The sequence below is a fragment of the Oncorhynchus gorbuscha genome, unplaced genomic scaffold, assembly GCF_021184085.1.
Source record: "Oncorhynchus gorbuscha isolate QuinsamMale2020 ecotype Even-year unplaced genomic scaffold, OgorEven_v1.0 Un_scaffold_3868, whole genome shotgun sequence".
NCBI classification, from domain to species: Eukaryota; Metazoa; Chordata; class Actinopteri; order Salmoniformes; family Salmonidae; genus Oncorhynchus; species Oncorhynchus gorbuscha.
The window spans coordinates 27218-41831 of record NW_025748013.1 but is presented as its reverse complement, the minus strand read 5'-3'; the positions used below and the strand labels follow the sequence as shown (position 1 = coordinate 41831).

Here is a 14614-nt window from a genome sequence, read left to right as displayed (position 1 = left end):
GTGAAAGAAACAAGTGGATGGGAGTCGATAAGCAGTAATTAGCAAAGTACAGAATGCTCACCATAACACCTGGAAGACGATTGACCGAAGTCAAGGTCTTAGTAAGTTGTTAGTGCTCTTTGGTACTGTGTGGTTCTATGGTGTAATGGTTAGCACTCAGGACTCTGAATCCTGCGATCCGAGTTCAAATCTCGGTAGGACCTGTCTGGTTTTTGCGTTGAACTTGATTGAGTCTTCTGCGAGGGTCAAGCCTTCCATCTTTTTAACCGATTGAGCTCGTTTCGGAACGACATTGCCCTTTTTCTGACAAGAGCTTTCATACCAAGGGTGAGGTGAAAGCGTGGTAGAGACTGAAATAATACGAACCCACAAGAAATTCCTACTATGAAGGTAATATGGTAAGTTAATAGTAGTCCACTACTTGCTACTCCAAAATAATAGTCAAACATACTTTTAAAAACACTTCTTCCAGCATCGTTAATTGCGTTTGAAATATGTACATGTTCAAACATTAACAAGGCCGGTTAGCTCAGTTGGTTAGAGCGTCGTGCTAATAACGCGAAGGTCGCGGGTTCGATACCCGTACTGGCCAGAATATGTTTTATTTTTCTCGAGTTGTACACCAGGAGCATTCAAAACACGTGTCTCCTGTACACTGGCGTCCTTCAACACGGAATCTCAACTCAAACATGTCAAATTCGGAGCGCTTTTCCTCCTCTAAAATCGTGAGGTTGTTGATATCCTCTGGTTTAACACGTCTACGTAACTTTTCAAAGCCAGTTCCTAGTTCCTCAAAAGGAATTCCTCGCGATTAATGCGCAAACGACAGTGCCATATTTCATTGATAAATTTAATTTCAGTCGTTACTGCCACAACTGGTTCTATGGTGTAATGGTTAGCACTCAGGACTCTGAATCCTGCGATCCGAGTTCAAATCTCGGTAGGACCTGCCTGTGTTTTGCGGCTGAACACACACTTGTCTTCACATCAATCTGTTGTCAATGTTATTGTATTCCTAAACAATTACCACAAAATAATCAGACACCATCAGTCTTAACAAACTTTTTTCCATTAATTTTTGTTAAATCTGCCTTTGATAGTGTACCCCTGAGTCTGTACCGGTACCCCCTGTATAGCCTCCACATTGACTCTGTACTGGTACCCCCTGTATAGCCTCCACATTGACTCTGTACTGGTACCCCTGTATATAGCCTCCACATTGACTCTGTACCATTACCTTTGTATATAATTTCCACATTGACTCTGTACTGGTACCCCCTGTATATAGCCTCCACATTGACTCTGTACTGGTACCCCTGTATATAGCCTCCACATTGACTCTGTACCATTACCTTTGTATATAATTTCCACATTGACTCTGTACTGGTACCCCTGTATATAGCCTCCACATTGACTCTGTACTGGTACCCCCTGTATATAGCCTCCACATTGACTCTGTACTGGTACCCCTGTATATAGCCTCCACATTGACTCTGTACCATTACCTTTGTATATAATTTCCACATTGACTCTGTACTGGTACCCCCTGTATATAGCCTCCACATTGACTCTGTACTGGTACCCCTGTATATAGCCTCCACATTGACTCTGTACCATTACCTTTGTATATAATTTCCACATTGACTCTGTACTGGTACCCCCTGTATATAGCCTCCACATTGACTCTGTACTGGTACCCCCTGTATAGCCTCCACATTGACTCTGTACTGGTACCCCCTGTATATAGCCTCCACATTGACTCTGTACTGGTACCCCTGTATATAGCCTCCACATTGACTCTGTACCATTACCTTTGTATATAATTTCCACATTGACTCTGTACTGGTACCCCCTGTATATAGCCTCCACATTGACTCTGTACTGGTACCCCTGTATATAGCCTCCACATTGACTCTGTACCATTACCTTTGTATATAATTTCCACATTGACTCTGTACTGGTACCCCTGTATATAGCCTCCACATTGACTCTGTACTGGTACCCCTGTATATAGCCTCCACATTGACTCTGTACCATTACCATTGACTCTGTATATATATAACCTCCACATTGACTCTGTACTGGTACCCCTGTATATAGCCTCCACATTGACTCTGTACTGGTACCCCTGTATATAGCCTCCACATTGACTCTGTACCATTACCCCTGTATATAACCTCCACATTGACTCTGTACTGGTACACCCTGTATATAGCCTCCACATTGACTCTGTATATAGCCTCCACATTGACTCTGTACCAGTACCCCCTGTATATAGCCTCCACATTGACTCTGGACCAGTACCCCCTGTATATAGCCTCCACATTGACTCTGTACCGGTACCCCTGTATATAGCCTCCACATTGACTCTGTACTGGTACACCCTGTATATAGCCTCCACATTGACTCTGTACTGGTACCCCTGTATATAGCCTCCACATTGACTCTGGACCAGTACCTTTGTATATAGCCTCCACATTGACTCTGTACCAGTACCCCTGTATATAGCCTCCACATTGACTCTGACCAGTACCTGTATATAGTACCCCTGTATATAGCCTCCACATTGACTCTGTACTGGTACACCCTGTATATAGCCTCCACATTGACTCTGGACCAGTACCCCTGTATATAGCCTCCACATTGACTCTGTACTGGTACCAGTACCCCTGTATATAGCCTCCACATTGACTCTGTACCAGTACCCCTGTATATAGCCTCCACATTGACTCTGTACCAGTACACCCTGTATATAGCCTCCACATTGACTCTGTACTGGTACACCCTGTATATAGCCTCCACATTGACTCTGTACCAGTACCCCTGTATATAGCCTCCACATTGACTCTGGACCAGTACCCCTGTATATAGCCTCCACATTGACTCTGGACCAGTACCCCTTTATATAGCCTCCACATTGACTCTGTATATACATTGGTACCCCTGTATATAGCCTCCACATTGACTCTGGACCAGTACCCCTGTATATAGCCTCCACATTGACTCTGGACCAGTACCCCTGTATATAGCCTCCACATTGACTCTGGACCAGTACCCCTGTATATAGCCTCCACATTGACTCTGTACCAGTACCCCTGTATATAGCCTCCACATTGACTCTGGACCAGTACCCCTTTATATACCCTTGTTTATTGTTATGAACAATACATCTACTGTATGCTTCAATACATCTACTGTATGCTTCAGGTGGTTCCTAATAATCAATACATCTACTGTATGCTTCAGGTGGTTCCTAATAAACAATACATCTACTGTATGCTTCAATACATCTACTGTATGCTTCAGGTGGTTCCTAATAAACAATACATCTACTGTATGCCTCAGGTGGTTCCTAATAAACAATACATCTACTGTATGCTTCAATACATCTACTGTATGCTTCAGGTGGTTCCTAATAAACAATACATCTACTGTATGCTTCAATACATCTACTGTATGCCTCAGGTGGTTCCTAATAAACAATACATCTACTGTATGCCTCAGGTGGTTCCTAATAAACAATACATCTACTGTATGCCTCAGGTGGTTCCTAATAAACAATACATCTACTGTATGCTTCAGGTGGTTCCTAATAATCAATACATCTACTGTATGCCTCAGGTGGTTCCTAATAAACAATACATCTACTGTATGCTTCAATACATCTACTGTATGCTTCAGGTGGTTCCTAATAAACAATACATCTACTGTATGCTTCAGGTGGTTCCTAATAATCAATACATCTACTGTATGCTTCAATACATTGACTGCAAGGTTCCCAACTGGCTGAATTTGGCCCACGGGTGGTTTTATTGGGCCCCTCATTTTCTGAGCCAAAATATATATATATATATATTTTTTCATTGTTGGAGACAGACTGTAAAAAGACCAGGAAAACATCTTAGAAATTATTTTAATTTAGGAAATCTGTTCCCAAGTTTTCTCACACATAACAGAGAGACAACTGTTTGTATACAAATGTAAGCATGGTTTGAAATGATTGTTTTAGTCATATATTTTGTGGCTTCTTGTGGTCAATTTCTAGTCTACTATTTATTTATGTTCCATCCGCTCAAGAAAAAAAAACATATTTCACTTCCTCTTCTTCTTCTTCTGCTGCTGCTGCTTGGAGGCTACTGCCCCCTCTTCTTCTTCTTCTGCTGCTGCTTGGAGGCTACTGCCCCCTCTTCTTCTTCTTCTTCTTCTGCTGCTGCTTGGAGGCTACTGCCCCCTCTTCTTCTTCTTCTTCTGCTGCTGCTTGGAGGCTACTGCCTCCTGTTGGTTAGAGCTGGAGCCCTTCTCCCTGAGAGAGAACAAAGTCTGGTACATTTCTTCCTCAAAGTAAGCACAACTTCACTTGTAAAAAGGTTATTGTTTTCATGATTAGACTAATGTATAATATACACATGAAATGAGCATCACTATGTCTGGTTCTCAGTAGATCAGAAGGATGTTCTGGTGTTTTAAAGAACCCAACATTACAACTTGAATGGTTTGCATTTACAACAGCAATGAGACGATGTGCTTGTGGGTGTAACCTAAAAAATAAATCCATCTGAAAGTGAAGGTGTCATTTCTATGGAACTTGTTAGGGTGTGTATTTGGTGTGTAATCTGTATGAAACGCCTAGACCCCTTTCCAGCACACAACACACTGACGGCCCAGTAACCTAAACAAATAAATCCATCTGAAAGTGAACATGGAACTTGAGGATTGTATGTGTATTTGTGTAATCTGTATGAAACGCCTAGACCCCTTTCCAGCACACAACACACTGACGGCCCAGACAGATGTATTTGGTGTGTAATCTGTATGAAACGCCTTTCCAGCACACAACACAGACCCCTTTAGACCCCCAGTACACAACACACAACAGATGTATTTGGTGTGTAACACTGACCCCTTTCCAGCACACAACACACTGCCCAGACAGATGTATTTGGTGTGTAATCTGTATGAAACGCCTAGACCCCTTTCCAGCACACAACACACTGACGGCCCAGACAGATGTATTTGGTGTGTAATCTGTATGAAACGCCTAGACCCCTTTCCAGCACACAACACACTGATGGCCCAGACAGATGTATTTGGTGTGTAATCTGTATGAAACGCCTAGACCCCTTTCCAGCACACAACACACTGACGGCCCAGACAGATGTATTTGGTGTGTAATCTGTATGAAACGCCTAGACCCCTTTCCAGCACACAACACACTGACGGCCCAGACAGATGTATTTGGTGTGTAATCTGTATGAAACGCCTAGACCCCTTTCCAGCACACAACACACTGACGGCCCAGACAGATGTATTTGGTGTGTAATCTGTATGAAACGCCTAGACCCCTTTCCAGCACACAACACACTGACGGCCCAGACAGATGCACACGGCTCTCGTCTGCAGTAAGAAAATCATCACCACCTGCACCCATTCAACAGTCTAAGACTTGCGCTTTTATTACTTCTAAACAAAAAATATGTTTTTTGGGGGGTTTCTCATACGCTGACAATGATGTTTTGATTCTTGCTTGAACAGATTATATTTGGTTGTGATCTTTGCAACAAACATAAAAAAAACTATTTTCTATGCAGCAGTTGACAGCTAGAATGCTAACCCTCATTGACATAGGCTGTAGCAAAAGCTATCCAAAGAGACATTTTACTGGTTGAAGTGCTGTTTTTTTAAAGTATAATGCAGTTGATTTGCGATGATGACACAAACTTTATATTAAGAAGGACATACGTACAAGCCGTAAAATCCAATTATAATAGACATGTACTGTCAAATCCACTCATAAGCAACATGTAAACAGAGGCATGTTTTGGGGCTGCCGTTCCAGAAGAACTCCCTGGTGTTCCGCCACCAACTTGCTGCCGTTCTAGAAGAACTCCCTGGTGTTCTGCCACCAACTTGCTGCTGTTCTAGAAGAACTCCCTGGTGTTCTGCCACCAACTTGCTGCCGTTCTAGAAGAACTCCCTGGTGTTATGCCACCAACTTGCGCGCGTTGCCCTCGTGAGGCAATGCTTGGGAAACACAGAAAGGGGTTCTATAGAACCCAGAAGAAAACAAATCTAAAAGTGTCACTTACTTTGTTGTTACCTGGTTCAAGATGACAACATCATCCTCCTCGCTGTCACTGTCTGAGATGACCACCACGTCACCTAGGAAACACAATAAGATGAGATGTACTTTATTGATCGTTACACTTAAAAGAACAGAAAAGTATCTTTATGCTCACAAACCAACCCTCCCTACTCTAGAGGGGCTGGAGGCAATGGGTCAGGTGTAGAGGGGTGTTACCTGGGTGGTGAGTGAGGGATGGGTCAGGCGTAGCTCCGCGCCCCTGGAGCGATTGATTCATTTTTGTAGCCTGGTTCCAGATCATTCTGTGCTGTCTTGCCAACTATGACCATAGAAGACAGCACAAACAGATCTGGGACCAGGCGAGTCAGTTTCACTCACCCAAGGAAAACAAAACTTAGGCAAATAGTTACCTCTCCCCTTCTCCTCATGCCCTCTTCCAACTCCATCTTCAACTCCACCGTCTCATCTTCCTCCTCCTCCTCTTCCTTCAGACCCCAGGAGTTCTCTAGCCCCTCCCCCACCTGGCCTGTACCTGGGGCAGTTAACACTGGAGAGGGAACGCTGTCCCACGGTTGGTTAAGGACTAGAGTCTAGAGTAAACCATGGATCAATAGCATTGAGAAAACAGACAAGAGTACAGGCACACCAAGTCACTCGCTCACAAACAATGACCTTCCCCCTTGGAGAAAATAGTATTCTCCTCCAAATGTGTTCAGAGTAACTTTCTTTGAAGGGATACGTTTGGGGTGGGACCTCAGCTCTCTGGACGATCTCATTGGCCTTCTCCTTGACGTCACTCATTTCCACAGGTGACACGTTTGTTTTCAGCGCTGTGATTCGCTCCTGGGGCAACGACTCTGCGAAGCCAAACTTACCCCCAGTTTTTCTGAAATATCCGATATTCAAATAGAGAACTTTATTGGAATCCAAAAATTAAATGACGCCAAACTAGCAACACCAGAGTCACGGAGGTTTATATAAACAGGTTTCCATTCGATAGCACAGCCACAAAGTCTAAATGAACGCTAACGAGACCAAGTTGACGTGACCCACCTGGCTTTCTTGTCGTTCTCCAAGGCTTTGTTGATTAGCTCTGTGATCTCTGACACTTTGACACTTGCGATCTTACTGCACCTGAGGACCTGTACAAACACAGCATGCTTTAGAGATACAATTCACAGTGAAGTAGCTAGAGTATGCTCGTATCCATCCTGAATATTATCTGCTCCCTGGCCTACCAAAGCCATGGTTATGATATCTAGACAAGTGTTTAGCATGCTGATTTGAGCATAGAAAGTGTTGTTGTGGTCGTGGGTTGGCATCCCGGGTCTGCCCGTACAGGGACAAGGATCCAGAGTTGCATTAACTCCCCAGTACCCGCCTGGTCTTTGAGCAGCTGACGGTATCTCTATGGCCCCCCAGTACCCGCCTGGTCTTTGAGCAGCTGACGGTATCTCTATGGCCCCCCAGTACCCGCCTGGTCTTTTGAGCAGCTGACGGTATCTCTATGGCCCCCAGTACCCGCCTGGTCTTTTGAGCAGCTGACGGTATCTCTATGGCCCCCCAGTACCCGCCTGGTCTTTTGAGCAGCTGACGGTATCTCTATGGCCCCCCAGTACCCGCCTGGTCTTTTGAGCAGCTGACGGTATCTCTATGGCCCCCCAGTACCCGCCTGGTCTTTTGAGCAGCTGACTATCTCTATGGCTCCCCAGTACCCGCCTGGTCTTTTGAGCAGCTGACTATCTCTATGGCTCCCCAGTACCCGCCTGGTCTTTGAGCAGCTGACTATCTCTATGGCTCCCCAGTACCCGCCTGGTCTTTTGAGCAGCTGACTATCTCTATGGCTCCCCAGTACCCGCCTGGTCTTTTGAGCAGCTGACTATCTCTATGGCTCCCCAGTACCCGCCTGGTCTTTGAGCAGCTGACTATCTCTATGGCTCCCCAGTACCCGCCTGGTCTTTTGAGCAGCTGACTATCTCTATGGCCCCCCAGTACCCGCCTGGTCTTTGAGCAGCTGACTATCTCTATGGCTCCCCAGTACCCGCCTGGTCTTTGAGCAGCTGACTATCTCTATGGCTCCCCAGTACCCGCCTGGTCTTTGAGCAGCTGACTATCTCTATGGCCCCCAGTACCCGCCTGGTCTTTGAGCAGCTGACTATCTCTATGGCTCCCCAGTACCCGCCTGGTCTTTGAGCAGCTGACTATCTCTATGGCTCCCCAGTACCCGCCTGGTCTTTGAGCAGCTGACTATCTCTATGGCTCCCCAGTACCCGCCTGGTCTTTGAGCAGCTGACTATCTCTATGGCTCCCCAGTACCCGCCTGGTCTTTGAGCAGCTGACTATCTCTATGGCTCCCCAGTACCCGCCTGGTCTTTTGAGCAGCTGACTATCTCTATGGCTCCCCAGTACCCGCCTGGTCTTTGAGCAGCTGACTATCTCTATGGCTCCCCAGTACCCGCCTGGTCTTTGAGCAGCTGACTATCTCTATGGCTCCCCAGTACCCGCCTGGTCTTTGAGCAGCTGACTATCTCTATGGCTCCCCAGTACCCGCCTGGTCTTTGAGCAGCTGACTATCTCTATGGCTCCCCAGTACCCGCCTGGTCTTTGAGCAGCTGACTATCTCTATGGCTCCCCAGTACCCGCCTGGTCTTTGAGCAGCATGATGCCTCCATCTCTGGATGGGCAGATCCCAACAGGTACCCAGAGAGAGAGAGGGGTAGGAGAGGAAAGGGAAGAGAGAGAGGGAGAAGGAGAACAGGAGAGAAGGAGAACAGGAGGAGGAGAGTCAGCTGACTATCTCTAGGGGAACCGCCTGGTCTTTGAGCAGGCTGGAGCAGAGGAGAGAAGGAGAACAGGAGAGGGGAGAGGAGATAGAGACAGGAGAGCTCCCCAGGAGGGAGAGAGGAGAGGAGAGGGTCTTTGAGGAGCAGAGAGGAGAGAAGGAGAACAGGAGAGGAGAGGGAAGAGAGGAGAGAAGGAGAACAGGAGAGGGAAGAGAGGAGAGAAGGAGAACAGGAGAGGGAAGAGAGGAGAGAAGGAGAACAGGAGAGGGAAGAGAGGAGAGAAGGAGAACAGGAGAGAGAGGGAAGGATGGAGAGAGAACAGGAGAGGAAGGGAAGAGAGGAGAGAAGGAGAACAGGAGAGGAGAGGGAAGAGAGGAGAGAAGGAGAACAGGAGAGGAGAGGGAAGAGAGGAGAGAAGGAGAACAGGAGAGGAGAGGGAAGAGAGGAGAGAAGGAGAACAGGAGAGGAGAGGGAAGAGAGGAGAGAAGGAGAACAGGAGAGGAGAGAAGGAGAGAGAAGGAGAACAGGGAGGAGAGGGAAGAGAGGAGAGAAGGAGCTAGAACAGAGAGGAGGGAAGAGAGGAGAGAAGGAGAACAGGAGAGGAGAGGGAAGAGAGGAGAGAAGGAGAAGGAGAGGAGAGGGAGAGAGGAGAGAAGGAGAACAGGAGAGGAGAGGGAAGAGAGGAGAGAAGGAGAACAGGAGAGGAGAGGGAAGAGAGGAGAGAAGGAGAACAGGAGAGGAGAGGGAAGAGAGGAGAGAAGGAGAACAGGAGAGGAGAGAGAGAGAGAAGGAGAACAGAGAGGAGAGAAGAGAGAGGAGAGGGAGAAGAGAACAGGAGAGGAGAGGGAAGAGAGGAGAGAAGGAGAACAGGAGAGGAGAGGGAAGAGAGGAGAGAAGGAGAACAGGAAGAGAGGAGAGAAGGAGAAGAGAGGGAAGAGAGGAGAGAAGGAGAACAGGAGAGGAGAGGGAAGAGAGGAGGAGAGAAGAGAGGAGAGGAGAAGGAAGAAGAGGAGAGGAGAGAGGGAAGAGAGAAGGAGAACAGGAGAGGAGGGAAGAGAGGAGAAGGAGAACAGGAGAGGAGAGGGAAGGAGAGAGAAGGAGAACAGAGGAGAGGAGAGGAGAGGAGAGAGAAGAGAGAGAGAGAAGGAGAACAGAGGAGAGGGAAGAGAGGAGAGAAGGAGAACAGGAGAGGAGAGGGAAGAGAGGAGAGAAGGAGAACAGGAGAGGAGAGGGAAGAGAGGAGAGAAGGAGAACAGGAGAGGAGAGGGAAGAGAGGAGAGAAGGAGAACAGGAGAGGAGAGGGAAGAGAGGAGAGAAGGAGAACAGGAGAGGAGAGGGAAGAGAGGAGAGAAGGAGAACAGGAGAGGAGAGAGAAGAGAGGAGAGAAGGAGAACAGGAGAGGAGAGGGAAGAGAGAAGGAGAACAGGAGAGAGGAGAAGGAGAACAGGAGAGAGGGAAGAGAGAAGGAGAACAGGAGAGGAGAGGGAAGAGAGGAGAGAAGGAGAACAGGAGAGGAGAGGGAAGAGAGAGAGAAGGAGAACAGGAGAGGAGAGGGAACAGGAGAGGAAAGGGAGAGAGAAGGAGAACAGGAGAGGAGAGAAGAGAGGAGAAGGAGAACAGGAGAGGAAAGGGAAAGAGAGGAGAACAGGAGAGGGAAGAGAGGAGAGAAGGAGAACAGGAGAGGGAAGGGAAGAGAGGAGAGAAGGAGAACAGGAGAGGAAAGGGAAGAGGAGAGAAGGAGAGGAGAGAAGGAGAACAGGAGGGAGAGGGAAGAGAGAGAAGGAGAACAGGAGAGGAAAGGGAAGGGAGGAGAGAGGAGAACAGGAGGAGAGGAGGGAGAGGAGGAGAGAGGAGAGGAGAGAAGGAGAAGAAGGAGAGGAGAGGGAAGAGAGGAGAGAAGGAGAACAGGAGAGGAAAGGGAAGAGAGGAGAGAAGGAGAGGAAGGAGAGAGAGAAGGAGAGAGAAGGAGGGAAGAGAGGAGAGAAGGAGAAGAGAAAGAGAGAGAAGAGAAGGAGAGGGAAGAGGAGAAGGGAGAGAGGAGAAAGGAGAGGAGAAGGGAAGAGAGGAGAGAAGGAGAACAGGAGAGGAAAGGGAAGAGAGGGAGAGGAGAAAAGGAGAGGAGAGAAGGAGAACAGGAGAGGAAAGGGAAGGAGAGAGGAGAGAAGGAGAACAGGAGAGGAGAGGAGGAGAGAGAAAGAGAGAAGGAGAACAGGAGAGGAAAGGGAGAGAGGAGAGAGAACAGGAGAGGAAAGAGGGAGAGGAAAGGGAAGGAGGAGAGAAGGAGAACAGGAGAAGGAGAACTTGAGAGATCTGCAATGGCAGCCATCACTGTCTGATAGTGATATCAAACATACAGGTGATCTTATATAACAGGGACCTACCCTTGTTGGAAGAAGGCGAAACTGACACAGATGGGCATGTGGTAGATGCTGAGGGGAATGGGGTCTCTCTCCTCTGTACTGTACTGTGGAACAGACACATGAAGGGTTAAATCATTATACATTTGGGTTGTGTTCATTAGGGCATGCAACAGGTGACATTTTTAAAACCTTTTGCAACGTGTGACAAAAATGTGTGTGTCTTATTAGACAAACCCAGGTGGTCCTTCCCTGTTTGTCAGTGTGGTTCCTAATTAACACCACCCAGGGGTGTAATCAATGTCAAAGATTGTTGCCATGGCATTAGTTGTCGATAGCATCACCCCACCCCTTTCCTCACCACAGTGACTTCCTCTCCCTGGATGCCCACATCGGGCCGTCTGAAGTGACAGAGGGCCGCGATGGCAGCAATGCTGGCAGCGTCCATTAGGTTACCATCGTGGTTCAGCAAGTGGACGTCCACCCTAATCTGCCACACCTGGAGATACACAGACACACTAATTACACAGATATTGATCTGTACCACATCTGGAGAAATAGACAGGTAGAGAGATAGGCATTATACCTTGGAAGACCAGTAGATATACACTGAGTGTACAAAACATTAAAAACACCTTCCAAATATTGAGTTCCTGTCAATTCAGGAATTAAATTGAAATAACAATTATCTTCAATGCTTTTCAATGGAGAACATTTCAAATTTGAATTTGGTTTACTTCCTGAATTGACTGGAATTGAAACCCAATTTGGGGACTTTCGTTCACAGCCTTCATGCCAAACTTCAGGTGTGTGTGTGTGTGTGTACCTTCTCTCCAGACACCACACACAGAGACTCTGTGTCTATACACTTGGAGTTCCTGAGGCATCTCTCCAGCTGTCTGTTCAGCTTCACCAACAGCTCTGACTGCCTAGAGATAGAGAGATAGAGAGAGAGAGAGATCAAGAAGGGGGAAGGACAACCACGCAGATAAAACATTTTCAGTGATCGTTTTTCAGATGCAATTTACACTATAGCCTTATGAAGTAAAAACATAGTAGGACTCTTACCTGCCCATCTCAAATGCTGGAGAAGCCATGGGAGACAGCTCAATGTTGAAGAAAATGAGTCCTTCATTTGGTCGGTTCTCTTTCGGAGTAATGAGCTCACAGGACACCTGGGCCATGATTCTGGAGGTTAAGAACACACCATTTTTTTAGCCCCTACCATTTTTTTATTTAACCAGACAAGTCATTGTTAAGAACAAATTCTTATTTACAATGACGGCCTACCCCGGCCAGATACAGCCTGGATTCAAACCAGGGACTGTAGTGACGCCTCTTGCACTGAGATGCAGTGCAAACCGCCCCTAGCCCCTACCACTGTCACCTAGCCCCTAGCGCACCTATCCCCTACCATTGTCACCTAGCCCCTACCACTAGTACCATTGTCACCTAGTTGCCGCCCTACCCCTACCACTGTCACCTAGCCCCTAGCCCCTACCACTGTCACCTAGCCCCTACCACTGTCACCTAGCCCCTACCATTGTCACCTAGCCCCTACCACCTAGCCCCCCTACCACCTAGCCCCTAACCCCTACCACCGTCACCTAGCCCCTACCACCATAGCCCCTACCACTGTCACCTAGCCCCTAGCACTGTCACCTAGCCCCTACCACTGTCACCTAGCCCCTAGCACTGTCACCTAGCCCCTACCATCTATGCTAGCCCCCCCTAGCCCCTACCACTGTCACCTAGCCCCTACCACTGTCACCTAGCCCCTACCACTGTCACCTAGCCCCTAGCACTGTCACCTACCTAGCCCCCCCTATGCTGCCGCCCAGCCCCTAGCACTGTCACCTAGCCCCTACCACTGTCACCTAGCCCCTACCACTGTCACCTAGCCCCTAGCACTGTCACCTAGCCCCTAGCACTGTCACCTAGCCCCAGCACTGTCAGCCCCACCTAGCCCCTACCACTGTCACCTAGCCCCTACCACTGTCACCTAGCCCCTAGCACTGTCACCTAGCCCCTACCACTGTCACCTAGCCCCTGCACTGTCAAGCCCCTAGCACTGTCACCTAGCCCCTACCACTGGAGCCCCTGCACTGTCATAGCCCCTACCACTGTCACCTAGCCCCTACCACTGTCACCTAGCCCCTACCACTGTCATGCCCCTACCACTGTCACCAGCCCCTACCACTGTCACCAGCCCCTACCACTGTCTAGCCCCTACCACTGTCACCTAGCCCCTACCACAATCAGATCTAGGATGGATGGGTGGCAAAACATTCTGCTAGATGCCAGGTAGCTAATGCCATACTTGTATCCAGTCCTTTCAGATGTATGCAAACTTAGTGCAAAAGCCTGCCATGTTAGTAGCGAGAAAGCCAACTCCACTAAGAATGGCTGTCAACCATGTTCGGTTACTGTACCACCAAGTGCATTTGGCTTTGCCTAGTGCCCCCGTCATCTACGTTTTTAGCAGTAAGCCTTGGGTCTTCTCAACAATCCGCTTTAGATAGGCCAGTAGCTTTGGTTGAGAGCCACTGCTCAACTGTAATTTCTTTGCCTTCAAAGGCAGGAACACTCGCCTCGTCTTCCCCAGGTCAACAAAGCAGCATCCATAATCTGTCCCGAACGAGATCTTGATGCTCCTGTAGTCATAGGTCTGTCTCCCATCCAAGCGCTGCGGGTACACATTATTGAGCGAGATTATGTATCGTAAATATTTATAGCTCGTATAGCAATGATGCATCAAAAGATAATTAGCTAGCTAGGTAGCTCAAGTTTACAACAGGTTATGTACAGTGACCCAGAACTCTAACAAACTCTGTAACATTGGTAGAAAGATAGACACTGTACAATATTTTAGTTTGGGTTCCCACATCTAAATTGGCCATTTATGTCAGCTAACTAGCATATCTGGCTATCTCAGCTAGCACGTTTCATTCACATGCAACCATACACAAATTGCATCAGCTACCTTTTTTTCTTGAATGGCTTTGAGTAAAAAGTCCCGCTCGCAGTTTGATAACGGCGTATCTCTCATGTTGGCTGTCTATGAATTGTATATTGCTATGCCGGTGTGTTTTTTTTGTTAACATGTGTTCACGTTTCAACAATCGTCAACATTCATGAACTCTGCTCCGGAAGAGCAACAAAGAAGTTATCACAATAAAAGTAATCAAAATTAGGTATATTTGCTCAAATGTATTACATAATTTTTCAAATTGTAGCAACCATCCATAATGTATTTCTAAAAGTCATAATTATTTAAATAAAATAAGAATTAAAATAATAATAAATGTTGGATGTTTATCCAATAACTTGCATTAATTGTCTACTTTTGGACAAATCTCTTTCTGCAATGGATTTATCTAACAAGATAACGG

At 47.2% G+C, this 14614-nt stretch overlaps 1 protein-coding gene and 3 non-coding genes across 4 annotated transcripts; 3 read left to right on the top strand and 1 right to left on the bottom strand.

Annotated features, from left to right (window-relative positions):
- The first annotated feature begins 131 nt into the window (after positions 1 to 131).
- trnaq-cug lies at positions 132 to 203 on the top strand. The gene has a single exon. It is a non-coding gene; the product is annotated as a tRNA-Gln (tRNA).
- Positions 204 to 518: 315 nt separating this feature from the next.
- Positions 519 to 592, top strand: trnai-aau. The gene has a single exon. It is a non-coding gene; the product is annotated as a tRNA-Ile (tRNA).
- Positions 593 to 877: 285 nt separating this feature from the next.
- Positions 878 to 949, top strand: trnaq-cug. The gene has a single exon. It is a non-coding gene; the product is annotated as a tRNA-Gln (tRNA).
- Positions 950 to 3897: 2948 nt separating this feature from the next.
- exosc9 (exosome component 9) lies at positions 3898 to 14373 on the bottom strand. Its single transcript, XM_046340339.1, has 13 exons — positions 14206 to 14373; positions 13814 to 13908; positions 12291 to 12410; positions 12049 to 12151; positions 11584 to 11721; positions 11247 to 11329; positions 8877 to 8910; positions 8726 to 8776; positions 7136 to 7224; positions 6822 to 6968; positions 6493 to 6643; positions 6087 to 6159; positions 3898 to 4303 (listed from the first exon to the last, which is right to left on the bottom strand). The coding sequence occupies exons 1-12, from the start codon at positions 14269 to 14271 to the stop codon at positions 6103 to 6105; spliced, it is 1134 nt and encodes a 377-aa protein (XP_046196295.1). The 5' UTR covers positions 14272 to 14373; the 3' UTR covers positions 3898 to 4303; positions 6087 to 6102.
- Between the last annotated feature and the right edge of the window lie 241 nt (positions 14374 to 14614).

What these genes read in the sequence shown, in the direction of transcription:
- exosc9 (XM_046340339.1), bottom strand. Translation starts at nt 14,271, where the DNA reads ATGAGAGATACGCCGTTATCAAACTGCGAGCGGGACTTTTTACTCAAA. An exon ending in GAGAACGACAAGAAAGCCAG is followed by an intron (nt 6,969 to 7,135) that starts GTGGGTCACGTC and finishes CGGATATTTCAG; the next exon opens with AAAAACTGGGGGTAAGTTTG. An exon ending in GCATGAGGAGAAGGGGAGAG is followed by an intron (nt 6,160 to 6,492) that starts GTAACTATTTGC and finishes TGTGTTTCCTAG; the next exon opens with GTGACGTGGTGGTCATCTCA.